The sequence below is a fragment of the Hemitrygon akajei genome, chromosome 4, assembly GCF_048418815.1.
Source record: "Hemitrygon akajei chromosome 4, sHemAka1.3, whole genome shotgun sequence".
NCBI lineage: Eukaryota > Metazoa > Chordata > Chondrichthyes > Myliobatiformes > Dasyatidae > Hemitrygon > Hemitrygon akajei.
The window spans coordinates 27,047,532-27,064,031 of record NC_133127.1 but is presented as its reverse complement, the minus strand read 5'-3'; the positions used below and the strand labels follow the sequence as shown (position 1 = coordinate 27,064,031).

The 16,500-nt window shown below is 45.1% G+C and overlaps 2 protein-coding genes across 6 annotated transcripts in view; both read right to left on the bottom strand.

The window, feature by feature from the left end:
- The window catches only part of ptpra (protein tyrosine phosphatase receptor type A), a 220,457-nt gene that overhangs the window by 109,852 nt on the left and 94,105 nt on the right, over positions 1 to 16,500 (bottom strand). For 4 of the 5 annotated variants that reach the window (XM_073042169.1, XM_073042168.1, XM_073042170.1 and 1 more), the window contains one exon: positions 15,470 to 15,490. The exons of the other annotated variant lie outside the window; for it this stretch is intronic. In XM_073042169.1, the coding sequence (XP_072898270.1) occupies positions 15,470 to 15,490 (21 nt within the window). The remainder of the gene's footprint in view (positions 1 to 15,469; positions 15,491 to 16,500) is intronic. 5 annotated transcript variants of the gene reach the window in all.
- The window catches only part of gnrh2 (gonadotropin-releasing hormone 2), a 252,149-nt gene that overhangs the window by 160,258 nt on the left and 75,391 nt on the right, over positions 1 to 16,500 (bottom strand). The window lies entirely within an intron of this gene.

The following is a 16,500-nucleotide window of genomic DNA, read 5'->3' as shown; positions in this document are numbered from 1 at the left end:
CTATGGTTCCAGCAAGCAGAAGCCCAATTCCACATTCGGCAGATAACCTCGGATGTCACACGTTACTACTACGTGGTGAGCTCCCTCGACCAGGAGACAGCCGCCTGGGTTGAGGAGTTCATAGTCGCCCCCGGAGCACGGCAAATACACAGAATTCAGAGCCTTGCTCATAAGGACTTTCGGACTCTCACGGCGCAAGCGAGCTACCCGCTTACTGCACCTGGATGGTTTGGGGGACAGGCCACCGTCGGCTTTGATGAACGAGATGCTGTCCCTGGCCGGAGGTCACAAGCCCTGCCTCATGTTTGAGCAGGCGTTCCTGGAGCAGCTGCCCGAGGACATACGCCTGCTGCTGTCCGACGTGGATTTCAGCGACCCCCAGAAGGTGGCGGCCCGGGCAGACGTGCTGTGGAAAGCCAAGAAGGAGAGTGGGGCGTCCGTCGCACAGATCACCAGGCCACGCTCCCAGCAGCAAACCAGACCAGGCCCGGCCGCACAGCCCGCTGATGGCTATGGCGGCTGGCCATCGGGATAGCCTCCTGTATGTCTGGGACAAGCAGTCGGGACGCCGCATTTTGGTCGACACCAGAGCCAAGATCAGCGTCTTACCTCCGACGAGTTACGACACCCGCAACAGAGAACCAGGTCCCACCCTGAGGGCCGCAAACGGCAGCAAAGTAAGGACCTAGGGCATCCGTACAGTGCAGCTACAGTTCGGCTCCAGCCAGTTCACGTGGGACTTCACACTGGCTGCCGTAGCCCAATCGCTCCTGGGAGCAGATTTTTTGCGAGCTCACAGCCTACTGGTCGACCTGCCAAGGAAGAGACTGGTCCATGCTGAGACCTTTCAAATGTTCTCCCTGGGTGAAGCCCAGTTGCCGGCCCCACACCTAGACTCCATCACGCTGTCCGACAACGACTTCACCAGAGTCCTGGCGGATTTCCCATCGGTTCTGGCACCGCAGTTCACGGCAGCCATGTCCAGACACGGCATACAGCACCACATCCTGACACAAGGACCACCCCTCCACGCCCATGCTCGAAGGCTTCCCCCGAACAAGCTCCAACTGGCGAAGGAGGAGTTCAAGAGGATGGAGGAATTGGGGATCATATGGCGGTCTGACAGCCCATGGGCCTCCCCCCTGCACATGGTGCCCAAAGCAACAAGGGGCTGGAGACCATGCGGCGACTACTGCAGGCTGAACGAGGCTACAACACTGGACCACTACCCTGTGCCACACATTCAGGACCTTGCAGCAAACCTGCACGGTGCACGGATCTTCTCCAAGGTAGACCTCGTCCGGGGATACCATCAAATCCCGATGCATCCGGACGACGTCCCCAAAAAGGCACTCATCACCCGTTCAGCCTTTTTGAGTTCCTCCACGTGCCGTTCGGCCTAAAGAATGCCACACAGACGTTTCAGCGGTTAATGGACGCGGTGGGATGTGATCTGGACTTCGCTTTCATCTATTTGGACGACATCCTCATAGCCAGCAGCAGTCGTCAGGAGCATCTGTCCCACCTCCATCAACTCTACGCCCGACTGAGTGAATACGGCCTGACAATCAACCCGGCCAAATGCCAGTTCGGGCTCAACACCATCGACTTCCTGGGCCACAGGATTACTAAAGACGGGGCAACCCCTCTGCCCGCCAAGGCAGACGCGGCCCGCCATTTCCCCTGACCCAATACAATCAAAGGCCTTCAGGAATTCGTGGGTATGGTGAATTTCTACCACCGCTTCCTCCCTTCAGCTGCCCGAATCACGCGCCTCCTGTTCGCCCTGATGTCAGGTAAGGGCAAGGACATTACCTGGGACGAGAAGTCCGCCACCGCTTTCATTAAAACCAAAGAAGCATTGGCAAACGCCGCGATGCTAGTGCACCCCAGAACGGACTTCCCTACCGCCCTCACAGTGGACGCATCTAACACGGCAGTCGGTGGAGTGCTGGAGCAACTCATCGAGGGTCGCTGGCAACCCCTGGCGTTTTTCAGCAAACACCTACGACCACCCGAGCTCAAATACAGTGCTTTTGACCGGGAACTGCTGGCGCTATACCTGGCAATCCGGCATTTCAGGTACTTCTTAGAAGGTAGGCCCTTCACCGCGTTCACGGACCACAAACCTCTTATCTTTGCGTTCACGAAAGTATCTGACCCCGGTCGTCCCGTCAGCAGCGACATCTGTCCTACATCTCCAAATACACGACGGATGTCCGGCATGTCTCGGGGAAAGGACAATGTCGTGGACGCCCTCTCCCGCCCTAACATCCAAGCCCTGTCCCAGGGGGTAGACTATGAAGCGCTGGCGAAGGCGCAGCAGGCAGACGAAGAGATCCCTAGTTACAGGACTGCAGTCTCCGGTTTGCAGCTCCAGGACCTCCCTGTAGGCCCAGGTGAGAGGACCCTACTCTGTGACGTCACCACTAGCTAACCCCGCCCCATCGTCCAGGCAGCCTGGCAGCGGCGCATTTTCAACTCCATTCACAATTTAGCGCACCCCTCCATCAGGTCAACCGTCCGGATGGTAGCCAACAGGTTCGTTTGGCACGGACTCCACAAGCAGGTCAGTGACCGGGCCAAAACATGCATGCACTGCCAAATAGCCAAGGTGCAGCGGCACACCAAAGCCCTGCCACAGCAGTTCCACCCCACCCGCCGGCATTTCGACCACATTCATGTGGATATCGTGGGCCCCCTGCTAGTGTCGCGAGGAGTGCGGCACCTCCTGACTATCATGGACTGGTTCACAAGATGGCCAGAGGCGGTCCTGCTCACCGACACCACCTCCGAATCCTGCGCCCGAGCACTGATTGCAACCTGGGTATCTCGCTTTGGTGTACCGGCCCACATTACCTCCGACAGAGGCGCCCAGTTCACCTCCAGCCTGTGGTCAGCTATGGCCAGCCTTTTGGGGACACAGCTGCACCACACAACTGCCTACCACCCACAGTCAAACGGACTAGTGGAGTGTTTCCACTGTCACCTGATGTTGGCTCTCATGGCCCGCCTCAAAGGGCTTAACTGGGTGGACGAGCTTCCCTGGGTCCTGCTCGGAATCCGCACGGCACCCAAAGAGGATCTGCACACATCGTCGGCCGAGTTGGTGTACAGCGCACCCCTGGTTGTCCCAGGAGAGTTCATACCAGTCCCAAGGGGGCAAGAGGAAGAACGCACAGAAGTCCTGGGCAGAATACGCGAGAGGCTCGGTAACCTGGTCCCCACACCCACTTCACAGCATGGACAGAGCCCGACCTGCATACCCAAAGACCTGCAAAACTGTAAGTTCATTTTTGTACGACGGGGCGGACATCGGGCACCGCTACAGCGGCCCTACGAGGGGCTGTTTACGGTGATCAGAAACAACGGGTCCACATTCGTGCTGGACATTGGGGGGAAAGAGGAGGTTTTCACGGTGGACCGACTCAAACCGGCCCATGTGGACTTGGCGCAGCCGGTCGAGATTCAGGCACCGTGGCGCAGAGGCAGTCCTCCCAAACAGAGTCCGACCCAGACTGAGGACATTGGGGGGTGTATCGCTGGTTCTGGGGGGGGGGGGTTATGTGGCAACCCACTTCCCAGCTCAATTGAACCGGCTCACAAAGTGGTGCGCGCCAGCATTGAGGCCGGTCCCAAAGAGGGCACCAAGCTTTCTTCACCAGCAAGGGGAAAAGTCCGTGCGCGGGACAGGACTGTGAATATGCATTCTATGGCATTCCCGCTCGGGGAGGGCGGGAACAAGAAGGCTTTATAGCAAGGCCACGAAGTTTGAATAAACCTCTTTGCAACTGCAGCTCACCGACTACGTGTCGTTATTTCAGCGCTGCGTGCAGCACACTACTACAAAGTGACCTTTTCAGAGTGTCTTTTACAGAAATGTTCAAGCAATCTTAGTGGTATCATGGCTTCATTAGGCAGTGCAGTATTGCAAATAAGACACAAGGGGCATCGCAGATCTAACGGGAACGACATTAAACCATACTCCTGGTCTGTCATATTATATTGACGCACTTTCTGGAGTTCAGTTTCCTAGCAGGATTAGAATTCAAGGCTTCGCTGCCTCATATCATTAACGGGGCTAAATTAAAATTAAAAAATGATCACCAACTGGAAATACCTGCCGGATGTTGACAACGGCAGTGAGTTAACATGGATAGATTGGTGGTAGCAACACACAAAGGAACAGCGAGGTGAAGATGATTACGTTGACAAGGATTCAGGTTGGAATCTGAATGTTAGTCTGGACAGAGTTGGTGTTCAGCAAGCTACTATTCTAGTTGGCTCAATTGACCAATCGTGTAAGGTCTCATAATCCCCAAAGATGGCTCTTGACCACACATATGAAGCTGATGTAACACTTACCCAACAGGCTGGTATATGTCTAGGGGAAAAAAGAGATCCAGCCACACACCAACCCACCTCCCGTACACGCAGGTGCTGTGAGAATCGCGTTTATGCCTCGCGCCCGCCAACAGTATCACACCCACAACAAATACCGGTATGAAATACACTTTAAAGAGTTTACTAAAATTAAAAGAGTATTAGGCAATACAATATATATATATATATATATATATATATATACAAGAAAAAAACAAAAGGCGCCAACTTATCAAAGTTCAGTCAGTTTAGTGCAGCGAAACATTCGACTCCTCGGTGGTCGTCCTCCCGAAACTCCCACTTCGGACTTCCCGGTGGGCATCCGAGCGCACGTCCTTCTTCCTCGGCGTCTTCCTCCCGACTCCCTACACCCCAAGCCCACGCAACCCCTCCCCCAAGTTCCCAGCCTCACAAAACACAATAACATTCCCCATTGATTAACAAATGAATACAATTATCATATCAGCCATTCTAAAGCGAAACAATGGCAAGAGAAACTTTTAACAGACAAAGAAGCATTCCTACTCGTAACAAACCAAAGAAGCCCTTTTTAGTAACACACACAGGACATTGTACACTGAGGTCATTTTGAAAAGCTTAAGAAGACTCCTTGGAGTCAGCAGGTTCACTAATTGGCTCTATTTCAAAGTTTGGTTCCGGCCAGCACTGTATCGTTGCGCAACCTGTTTTCCATAGATCTGCCAAGAAAGTTGAGAGGGTGTACTTGACTTACCAATTGTTAAATGGCATGAACTCATTCCGTGCCATGAGCCAAGTGAACTGTTGGGCACTCTGGTTGCTAATTTATGCATCCCTGACAAAGTCTGTTTGGTTGGTAATGTCGGATGAGATTGCCAGGTTTCAGATACACTGTGACAATGAGTGTTCACTGCCTGCAGAGCTATGGTTCTTCCTGTGTCCCAGTGCCTCATCCTTCTTTTTGAAAGTGCCTGCTCTGCAGATGGTCAATTAGCTCTCATGCCTCATGTTAGGATGTCGCTTACCATCCCTCCCACAAATCGTGAACACTTCCCCAACTTCTATTTTCCCTAATGGCCCCTCAAGACACAATCACCCCCTTGGGGGCCGATACCACCCCTGTTGGGAAATCACTAGATTACACCATTGTAATTGTCCCAAATTGTGTTGGTGGAAGCACAGTAACTGAATATACTTAAGAGATCAACAGAACTTTAGATATTAAGAAAATGAAAAGATGGGAGTATGGAGTCTCTAAGATACAAGATCAGCTATGTTCTTAAAGAAAAGGTAGTGAAGACCTCCAGTATTTTGTCTGTGTTACTATGAGATTGCATGCCTTACTTTTATGTATTCATTAGCATGATAAAATTAGTATCATGGAGCAGGGCAATCTCAAATATTAATATTATTGGCCAATAATGAGAACTGTAGCACAAGTTAGGTGAAGTTATAACAACTTTCCTTGAAATATTACTTGCAAACATGTGGTATACCCTTGAAACCATCCTCAACTCTCATAATTGCTCCATCAATTTAAGGTTGAACACAGATAAATCTGCACTTATATGAAGCATATATTCAGGATACTAAAGATATGCACTCTAAAATTATAAAATATCAAAAAGGTTCAATTAATTCAGAAATGAAGCTGGTACAGCTGTTTAATGAAATGCAGCTCCACACCGAAGTTTATACCTTACTCTATCAATGCCTGTAAGGAGTTTGTACGTTCTCCCCTTGACCATGTGGGTTGCCTCTGGGTGCACCAGTTTCCTCCCACATTCCAAAGGCATACTCGTTGGTAGGTTATTTGATCATTATAAATTGTCCCCTGATTAAGCTAGGATTAAACTGGGTGATTGCTGGGCGGCGCAGCTCAAAGGACCAGAAGGGCCTACTCCATGCTGTATGTCAATTAGGAAAAATAAAATTCTATTCACCCGTTATAGTATCCTATTGAGTGCCTGTCTAAGTGTCTCCTAAACATAGCAATCCTTTCCAATTAAAACACCATCTGGCAGTGTGTTCCAGATATCAACTCCTCTCTGTACTAGAAACCTAAGCCTCAAATCCACTTTAAAACTCCTCTAACTTTAACCCATGTTCGCTGGTTTTTGCAGTTCTTCTATGGGAAAGAATATTTAGACTATCTAGCTTTTTTATACCTCTCATAATCTTACATCTTTTTTCAGATGATCCCTCAGACTCCTTTGCACCAGGGGAAACAAGACAAGCCATTCTATTCTAAAGTCTTCCAATCATGGCTACATCCAGGGGAATTTCCTCTGCACTCTCAATTGCCAATCACATTCCTGGCATACAGTGTATGGTGTATTGGCCTTCATTAATCGTGGAATTGAATTTAGAAGCCGAGAGGTAATGTTGCAGCTATATAGGACCCTGGTCAGACCCCACTTGGGAGTACTGTGCTCAGTTCTGGTCGCCTCACTACAGGAAGGACATGGAAACCATAGAAAGGGTGCAGAGGATGTTGCCTGGAATGGAGAGCATGCCTTCTAAAACAGGTTGAGTGAACTTGGTCTTTTCTTCTTAGAGTGACAGAGGATGAGAGGCATTGATCGTGTGGATAGTCAGAGGCTTTTTCCCAGGGCTGAGATGGCTACAAGAGGGCACAGGTTTAAGGTGCTTGGAAGTAGGTACAGAGGAGATGTCGGGGGTAAGTTTTTTTTTAAGCAGAGAGTGGTGAGTGCGTGGAATGGGCTGCCGGCCATGGTGGTGGAGGCGGATATGATAGGAGGCTTTTGGATAAGTACATGGAACTTAGAAAAATAGAGGGTTATGGGTAACCCTAGTAATTTCTAAGGTACGTACATGTTCAGCACAACTTTGTGGGCCGAAAGACCTGTATTGTGATATAGGTTTTCTATGTTTCGATGTCTTTCCTTCTCTTGTATAGCAACCAGAAATGCACACAATATAACATGTGTAGCCTAATCAGTATTTTGTACAGCTGAAACAGAATTTTTATACTAAATGCTCTGAAGGCAAACATATATACAGCTTCATCTCACTTGTGTTGCCATTTTCAGAGAACTATATTACTTTTTGACCACATGGTTCCTCTGTTTGCCAACAGTTCCTAGTACCCTAACATTTACAGTACACATCCGACCCTTACCTGACATGCAAAATGCTTCACCCTGCACTTGTCGGGTTTAACTTCCATCTACCAATGATCTGCCCAAATTTTTCAATTCACCTATATCCTGATATAGCCTTAGACAACCTTCCTTACTCTAACGCCACAACTCTCATGTCACAGCAAACATACTTCCTATCTTCATGTCCAAGTAATTAACATACATCACAAACAGCAAAGTCCAGAACTGGTTCATATAGTCACCACTATTCACAGATTTACAATTAAAACAAAATATCCTTCTACTAGGATCCTCTGCCTATCATCAAGCCAATTTTGGATTCAATTAACTAGCTCACCTGAAATCCAGTATCTTAACCTTCCAGACCAATCTAGCATGCAATCTAGTAAACCTGGTTGCCCTGCAGAAATAAAAGGAAATTAGCTATATTCTTCTAATATCTTAGACCAGAAGACACAGGAGCAAAAATTGGCCATTCGAGTCTGCTTCACCATTCCATCATGGCTGATATATTAACATCTCAATCCCATTCTCCTGCCTTCTGCCCACAAACTTTGATGCCCTAACTAATCAAGATCTGATCAAACTCTGCTTTAAACACACTCAGTGCCTTGGCCTCCAAAGCTGTATGTAGCAATTCACCACCCCCAGCTAAAGAAATTCCCCTTCACATCCACTGTATATGAAAATCCCTCTATTCTGTGGCTCTGCTCTCTAGTCCTAGATTTGCTCACTATAGGAAACATCCTCTCCACATCCACACTGTCTAAGCTGTTCGATATTCAATAGGTTACAATAATATTCTACTCCCACAATGGCCACTCTGTTTACACTTCCCTTCTTTTTATTGGCCCTTGCTAAGTAACCACAGGCAGTCCCCGGGTTACAAGTCAGATTTGTACGTAAATCGGAACAAGTACATCCGGTATTATTTAGCGTCAGTTAGTCAAACATATGTCTTAGTATATAGTATGTATTTTACCTTTCTATGCATATAAAACACTTAAGAAACCTATGTATTCCAATAATTAAACCATTGCGTTGCTTAGTAATAATTGTAGCTTTCATCGGGGCAGGGTCTTTCACATGGTCCATTATTCTCACTTTATCTTTTATCCTTTAAAAATGTTCCGATCATTGACTAACTGTAGCCTAAAGCTTTTCCAATGACTGATGATGTTTCACCTCTTTCCATACGCTTTATAATTTCCACTTTATTTTGAATCGCTATCGCTTCCCATCAACAGAACAGAAACACTGCAGGCAGCGGGTCCCGAGCTCCACCGGCTCCTGAGGTCCGCTGGGTCCTAAGGACCACCGCAGTGAATTCCTGGGGTCCTAAAGTCCACCGCACTGAGACAGGTTAAATGGGACAAGTGGGGGCTGTGCTGGGTTTGGGTATTTGATCCTCCACAATATTCCATGTGGGAATGTAAACTGGAGGTGACAGTGCTTTTTTTTTTTGACGAGGTCGAGTTGAGAACTCAACATCAACCCAGCACGGATGGTACGGGAGTCACCGGATCGACATCAACCCCACACGGGAGTGATCTGTCACTGGATCGGACTCAGGAACCTCCGTTCTCGAGCCCGGCGCTGATCTCACTGCGCCACCAGCCAACCGGAACGGGGGGGGGGGGGGTGGGGGGGAGTCAGGGTGAATCTCGCTAAGAAAAATTTAAGCCAAAATACAAAGTTACACATTCAACAGTGTCAACAGCAACGACTTAAAATGGCGGACAGTGTCGCAATCCAACTTAAAATGGCGGACAGCATTCTCCTTCCTCGGTTCGTAAGTACGAGTTGTCCATAAGTCAGATGTTCGTAACTCAGGGACTACCTGTAATAACCCAAGCAATCTCTCGCTCAGCAGATAGGACCCAACAGGTCTGGGTCGCTTTGTAAACCTAACATGTAAAGACTGCAATGAACTGCTCTCCAATCCACGCCATGATCTCCCACCTGGCAGTCTTGCCTTTGTTTCCACTGTATTCCAAGATAGATCTTATCTGCCCCTTACTCTTTACTTTCTTACAAATTATACATACCAGACCATCAACAAGTCCTTCCATGAACTATCCTCCACAACTTTCACCTGGATGAATACATACAAGATGATTCCATTTCTGACCTTATGCATATCCTCACAAATATGATGACGGGGGGGCACACTCTTTCCCTACTCCAAATATACTTATAGAATGACTATAAGTATGGGCATTGGCGAGGATTCAGAGAAGATTCACGAGAATGATTCCAGGTACGAAAGGGTTACTGTATGAGGAAATTCTGGCAGCTCTTTGGCTGTATTCCCTGGAGTTCAGGAGAATGTGGGGGGGGGGGGGGGGGGGAGAGAGAGGGGATCTCATAGAAACAATCAGAATGTTAAAAGACCTGAACAGATTAGATTTGGCAGTTATTTCCCATGGTAGGGGATTCTAGGACAAGAGGGCACAACTTCAGGATTGAAGGACGTCCTTTTAGAACTGAGATGCAGAGAAATTACTTTAGTCAGAGGGTGGTAAATCTGTGGAATTTGTTGCCACAAGCGGCTGTGGAGGCCAAGTCATTGGGTATATTTAAGGCAGAGATAGGTTCTTGATTAGCTAGGGCGTCAAAGAATATGGGGTGAAAGCAGGGCAGTGGGGATGACTGGAAGAATTGGATCAGCCCATGATTGAATGGCAGAGCAGACTCGATGGGCCAAATGGCCTACTTCTGCTCCTATATCTTATGGTCGTATGGATTTGAGTTTTTCCTAATACTCCCTTCCATGGCTCTCTTCTTAAGTGCTCTCCTACATCTTCTGTAATTCTTAACAGACTCACTCAATTGCAGATGGCTAAATTTGTCATAAGTTTTTTCTCCATAATCAAATCTTCCATAACTTCAGTCACTGATTACTTCTCCATTTTGCCATCTTTGTATTTCACCTATACTAGAACATGCCATTCCTTAATTTTTGCAAACTTTCCTTAAGAACCTCCCAATTATTATGTTGTTTTACCGAAGGGCCCCTCGTGCACTGCTGAAATCAGTCTTCAGCTAATTTATGATTTATCTTGCTTTTATTCCTATTCATAAACATCTTGAAACTTATAAAACTGTGCCACTATTTCTGAAATATTCTTTAGCTGACACTTCTATTGTGTGCCTAGATTAATTTTTTTAAGACGAAGTCAAATAAAGTCACTTTCCCTTGTTGGGACCCTTACACTAAAGCAATCACAGTCAATACTGGGAAAGTACTACAATACTACTAATACCCCTACTGCTTTTACACTTTTCTGTGATCTCCTTACTTCCCTGTTCCTCTAAATTCTGCTTAATATTGCAATGTCCATTGTATAACCTGAGCAAAGTGATTTTGCCTTTCTCTTATTATTAGGTATTTGCCATTATGCCTTGTTGGATGATCCTAGCAGGATATTCTACAATGCTCTCTCAATTCAGCAATACAATTTCTTCTACACTTTTAAACAGTCAACCATCCCCCCCCCCAACATGCCTCAAAAATCTATACCCTATACACCACCCAACCCTCCTCAACCTTTCTGCCCTGCAGGAACCCTTGAAATAATTTTCAGGTCTCAGGGAGCCCCTGCGTAAAATTACAGTGGACAACAAATTTTTTCAGAAGTGTTGCTTCCTCAGAATTTTTTTTGTTTATGATAGACTGCTTGAAGATGAACACAAATATAATTTCAGACTACTTGTATCATGTAGGAATTTGAAGAAACATCAAATTAACTTTTATTGAATTTAATGTGTTTAATTGCATAATGATGCTGATGTTCAACTAAGTTAAAAATATTTTGTTAATGATTTTTATCCGTACTCAGTGTCTGAGACTTCTCGCTTAAGTGTCCAACAATTCACCAGCATTGATGGATTCCAGTTGCCTGGTATCTTTTTTCCACGACCGCAATGTCCTGGTGAAACCTTTCACCATGCTCGGCACTAACAGCACCAAGATTTGCAGGGGAGAAGTCTAAACGGGAATGCAGAAAATGAATCTTTAGTGACAATTTGCATTTCATGGTCTTATATGCTTGAAGCATGCTTTCAACCAGCTGCATGTAGTTTGGTGCTCTGTAGATGTCGAGAAAAATTTCATGAACTTCCTTGAATGCCTTCCTTGTGATTTTCTCTGGTCCCACCAGAAATTCTTCAAATTGCCTGTCATTGATGACCTGTTTGATTTGTGGACCAACAGAAATGCTTTCCTTATTCTTGGCATCAGTTATTCTGGGAAGCATCTGTCTCAAATATCAAAATCCTTCATAAACATTTTTGTGCCTGGTGATAGCAAATTCCATCCTTACAGTCCTGAACCCAATAATTGTTACTAAAACCCGTCCTGCCATGCAGCAGCCGTGGACAAGATAGGAAACTTTCCAGCTTACACTGTAGGCAACATTTTAATTGACTTGAATTATGAATTGAAATAATAAACATAAGTTTATTAAAAAATGGTGCGTGATAGGGAAATTTCATGGTGATTTTCATGATCAGTAGCCCAAAATATATAAGATACACCTAAAGGTATTCAGGAAGCAAAATCTTTGTTATCCAGTGTTATATCTACAGCTCACAGTACATTAATGTGATCAGTAAAATAATTGTCAATGCTCTTTTGAGTAGAGAATAAATTTTTAGCCAACCTTTCTTGAAAAGAAAGGTAGTTAAGCTGAGCTTACCTTTCTTGAAATTAATCTCTTTCCATTTCATAAAATTTTAAAACTCTTAAGGCAAACATAGCAAATTTCTGTTAAATAATTGACATAAGCCGAATGGGATTTAATTTTTCTAAAGGTAGGCTCGGTCGATTTAATTTAAATAAAGATTGTAAGTTGATTTTAATTAATGCTATTAACAACATGAAAAATTATTGACAATGTTGAATAACAAAATTACTAAAGACCATATAATAGGCATCCGTTAGTCTCGTGAGACCATGAATTTGCGCCTTGGAAGGTTTCCAGGGCGCAGGCCTGGGCAGGGTTGTATGGGAGACCGGCAGCCACCGATGTTGTTCAAGAGAAGGGCACTAGGACCCAAGCAGCTTGGCACCGGTGTTGTTGCAGAGCAATGTGTTGTTAAGTGCCTTGCTCAAGGACACAACACACTGCCTCAGGTGAGGCTCGAACCAGTGACCTTCAGATCACTAGACCTGATGCCTTATCCACAAGGCCATGCGCCAACACTAAAAACCATAAACCAAAGCAATATGAATAAATATAGCCTAAAACACAATTTTATAAAATATAAAAATGGCATAATGAATAACTAAATGAGAAAACTGCCAAAAAAAACAAAAAAAAATCACAATACAATTCATTTCTAACCTAGAATCCACCTTTCACAATGTTTGCAACAGTAAAGCGGCAGGCCAGCAGCTGAGTCGTAAAAATTCCTTCTTTAGAATGAAGATTTCCCTCCAGTTTTCTACTACACCAGTTGAGTCTGTTCGCTCCCATAAGTCAGTCGGTGGCACTTAAGCGGGTGTTTGGGGATGTAATTCAGGAGGGAGAGACTGATGTCACAGCCCAAGATGGGGGAGTTCATTCAATGCTTGGAAAATGCACTTCACATTCCTGAACTGCCTACCATCCTCCCCTTGGTGCAATACAGGGCTTACCAATTACCAGCCTACCATCTCTCCCTCTGCAATACAGTACTCACAAGTTATCAGCGGCCTCCCCATCTCACATGAAAAACTGAGAATGGAATCAAGCAAATAAGCATGGTCCCACTGCACACTGCCGGCGAAGTTCAAAAGAAAAATGTTTTATTTTTTAAAATCACAAACTCTCATGGTACTCTAGGGCAGTGGTCACCAACCACCAGACCGCGGACCGGTACCGGGCCACAAAGCATGTGCTACCGGGCTGCGAGGAAACGGTATAATTTGGCGATATGAAACAATATGAGTCAGCTGCACCTTTCCTCATTCCCTGTCACGCCCACTGTTGAACTTGAACACACGCGAAGTCATCAGTCGCCTAAACCCTCATGCCAGGGATCACTGGTTGGCCTCATATGGCCGGCGGGAAGTGCCGGTGCTACTGGCCTGGAGAACAGACAGATGGTGCCGCCTCTGAACCTGTTTAGCACACCGAATGTTCGTGGGGAACCTGGTGCTAAAATATTCGCAGATGATCTAATTCGGGCTCAGGGTTTCATAAGTAGCAAAGCTACTTCGCTGCGATCTACTGAAAGTCATCCCTCAAGCCAAACTTTCGTCAGTCAATAGATCCTACCGACCTACGGGGGGGGGGGGTGAGCGCCCTATCGTAGTCCTCGCTCGGTCGCTCTCTCTAGACTGCGACTGTCACGGCCCTGACACGGGGACCTCTGGCCCCTACCTTGTCCTTTCATCCCACCCACAACCAGCCACACCTGGCCAAGGCGTCTGGCGGCAGGCGAGCAGGAAGCTGGAGTTCGGGCCCGGAGGCTGCCTAATGAGGCAATGAAGCCCTCAAAACTGCTTCAGTACCTTGAGTCCAAGCACCCTGCACTTAAAGACAAACCCGTTGAGTTTTTTGAGCGAAAAAAACGTGAGTAAGCAGGACAAAAGCAAGTGCTGATAGCCACAAAAACTAAATTGCGGAAAGGACTGGACATAAGGAACCCCCTTCAAGTATTGCTGTTTCCCGTCGTGATTAACATCCCCCCCCCCCGCCCCGTCAGCCAGTCCGCAAGAGTTAATATTAAACCAGTCCACGGTGCAAAAAAGGTTGGTGACCTCTGCCCTTAGGTTCCATTGAGAACCCTGCAGGACAGCATGGTAGCATAGTGGTTAGTGCAACTGCTCTTTGATGCCAGCAATCTTTGATCAAGGTTTGATTCCCGCTGCTTCTGTAAGGAGTTTGTATATTCTCCCATGACCACATGCACCTTTTGTGTGTTCTTGTGTCTTCCTACATTCCAAAGACATATGGTTACGGTTAATGAGATGTGGACATGCTATGTTGGTGCCAGAAACATGGCAATACTTTCAGAGAGGCTCCAGCACAATCCTCACTATTTGATTTGGTACAAATGAAACATTTCACTTTATGTTTTGATGTACATGTGACAAATAATGATAATCTTTAGTTTAATTGGGGGGTGGAGGCAGGGGGGGTGGAGAGAGGAATAAATAAAAAATAAGTACACCGGAACTCCTGGGTAACGCACATATTACATGGGAAGGATGTAATGAGATCCCTTATAGAATGGTGCCAGAATTAAACTCCAAACTCCGGAATGTCCCAAGCTGTAATAATGTCGTGCCACCACCGGAAGGAAGCCCTCTGTTGGTCAAGGTCGATCCATGGATATTCATCCTAGCTGTCTATGGATAAGCAAGCCAGGGCAGTATGAGCAAGCTGCTGCCATGCAGAAGACATTCCTCTTCTCCACACAGCTGATGAAACCAACGGATTGGGAGAAACCAATACAGTTTGCCACAACTCATTAAGATTACGTCATGAGTACCTCCCAAATCCATGATGTATAGTTAGAAAAGGATGTGAGTGTATGAGAACACTGCCACAGGTGGGATCCCTTCCAAGTCACAGCATTCTGACTTGAAAGGAAATTACTATTCCTTCCATGTCACTGTACACAAATCATGCAACTTCCTATTCAACAACTAATGCAGAACTTTGGCCATGGTTGACAACTACCTTCAAAGATCATCACTGACAGGTAATAAATGTTACATTTGCCAGTAAATTAAGAGTTGACACAATGAATGGCAAGAATAAAGTGCTTACTGTATGGTGTGTTGGTGCCAACACTTGTTTGTAATGTGAAATTTGCAACTTAGTGACAAATCAGTTACTTTAACTTGCAACTTTGTGACAAACCAGTTACTTCAAAAAGAAACATTTTTGCTAAATTTGTAGGTAGCACAATATAAAACTGAAAGTTCCTAAGTAGATCACATCAATTGGTGGGGATGGAAACTATCCCGTTGAGAATTTAACTCTTACCTGGATCAACTGGTGTTCCACCTGTATGGGAAAAATATTAAAATACACTTATAAATTTAGAAAATTTGTTTTATTTTAACCATCTGCTGATCAGTTAAGTTTTGGAGCAGCACTAGATTGCTAATTTTATTGAATGACTGGATTTAATATAACTTTTTAAATAAATATTATTTTTTAAATGGATATAACATTGCCACTGAACAGATTCAATTAACTCAGTTCTTCAAAATATTTTCTGTATTATTAGTGAACAAGAGGGTGTATACTATTTGAGATCTGAACTGTTGAGGATAACTTGTTCAGGATGAACTTCACATAATGCATCTTTAAAGGTGAATAGTGCTGTAGCTTTTCTATCATTGGTATTAGGAAATGCAAAGAAATTAAATAAATACTTTATATACATTTTGATAAAATTATAACATTCAATTGAACATAATGAAAGTGTAAACTTGTATTTGACATATTTTGTTTGGACAGAATTGTATTAATTTTTAATGTAGATAAGGATTTCAGAAACATGTACATATTTCCAGTAACTAGCTATTACACATAAATTTTCTATCAAAACACATTTCCAAAAATTACAGCCACTCCATATTTGAGTCTGTAGTTTAAATTAACTGGGGTTGAAATGCCTAGGCTATTATTTGTAAGAGTGGTACAATCAAGAACTCCACAGCCGGTTATTTAGCATCTTCTCATTTGGTAATGAATATGAATTGTGATGAAGAACAGCCTGGAATCAAAATGTCTCTGAAAAGACTGGAGATAACCATCTATTCTAGACTAAGGTCAAGTATATCAAACCTGCCTTATCACGGCAAGATCCTTTGAAAATTCATTGGGCTTATATCACTAACATGTTTTTCAAAATTCATTATTAACTTAATAATTTACAATAAAACAAAATCACTTATTCAATCACCATAAATTAATAGCCCTGGTAATTAAAGAGCATAACAGTGCAAACACAATGGGCTAAATAAGCTAGTATTTGCAATAATCAAGCCAACTAGTTATTCAGTGAT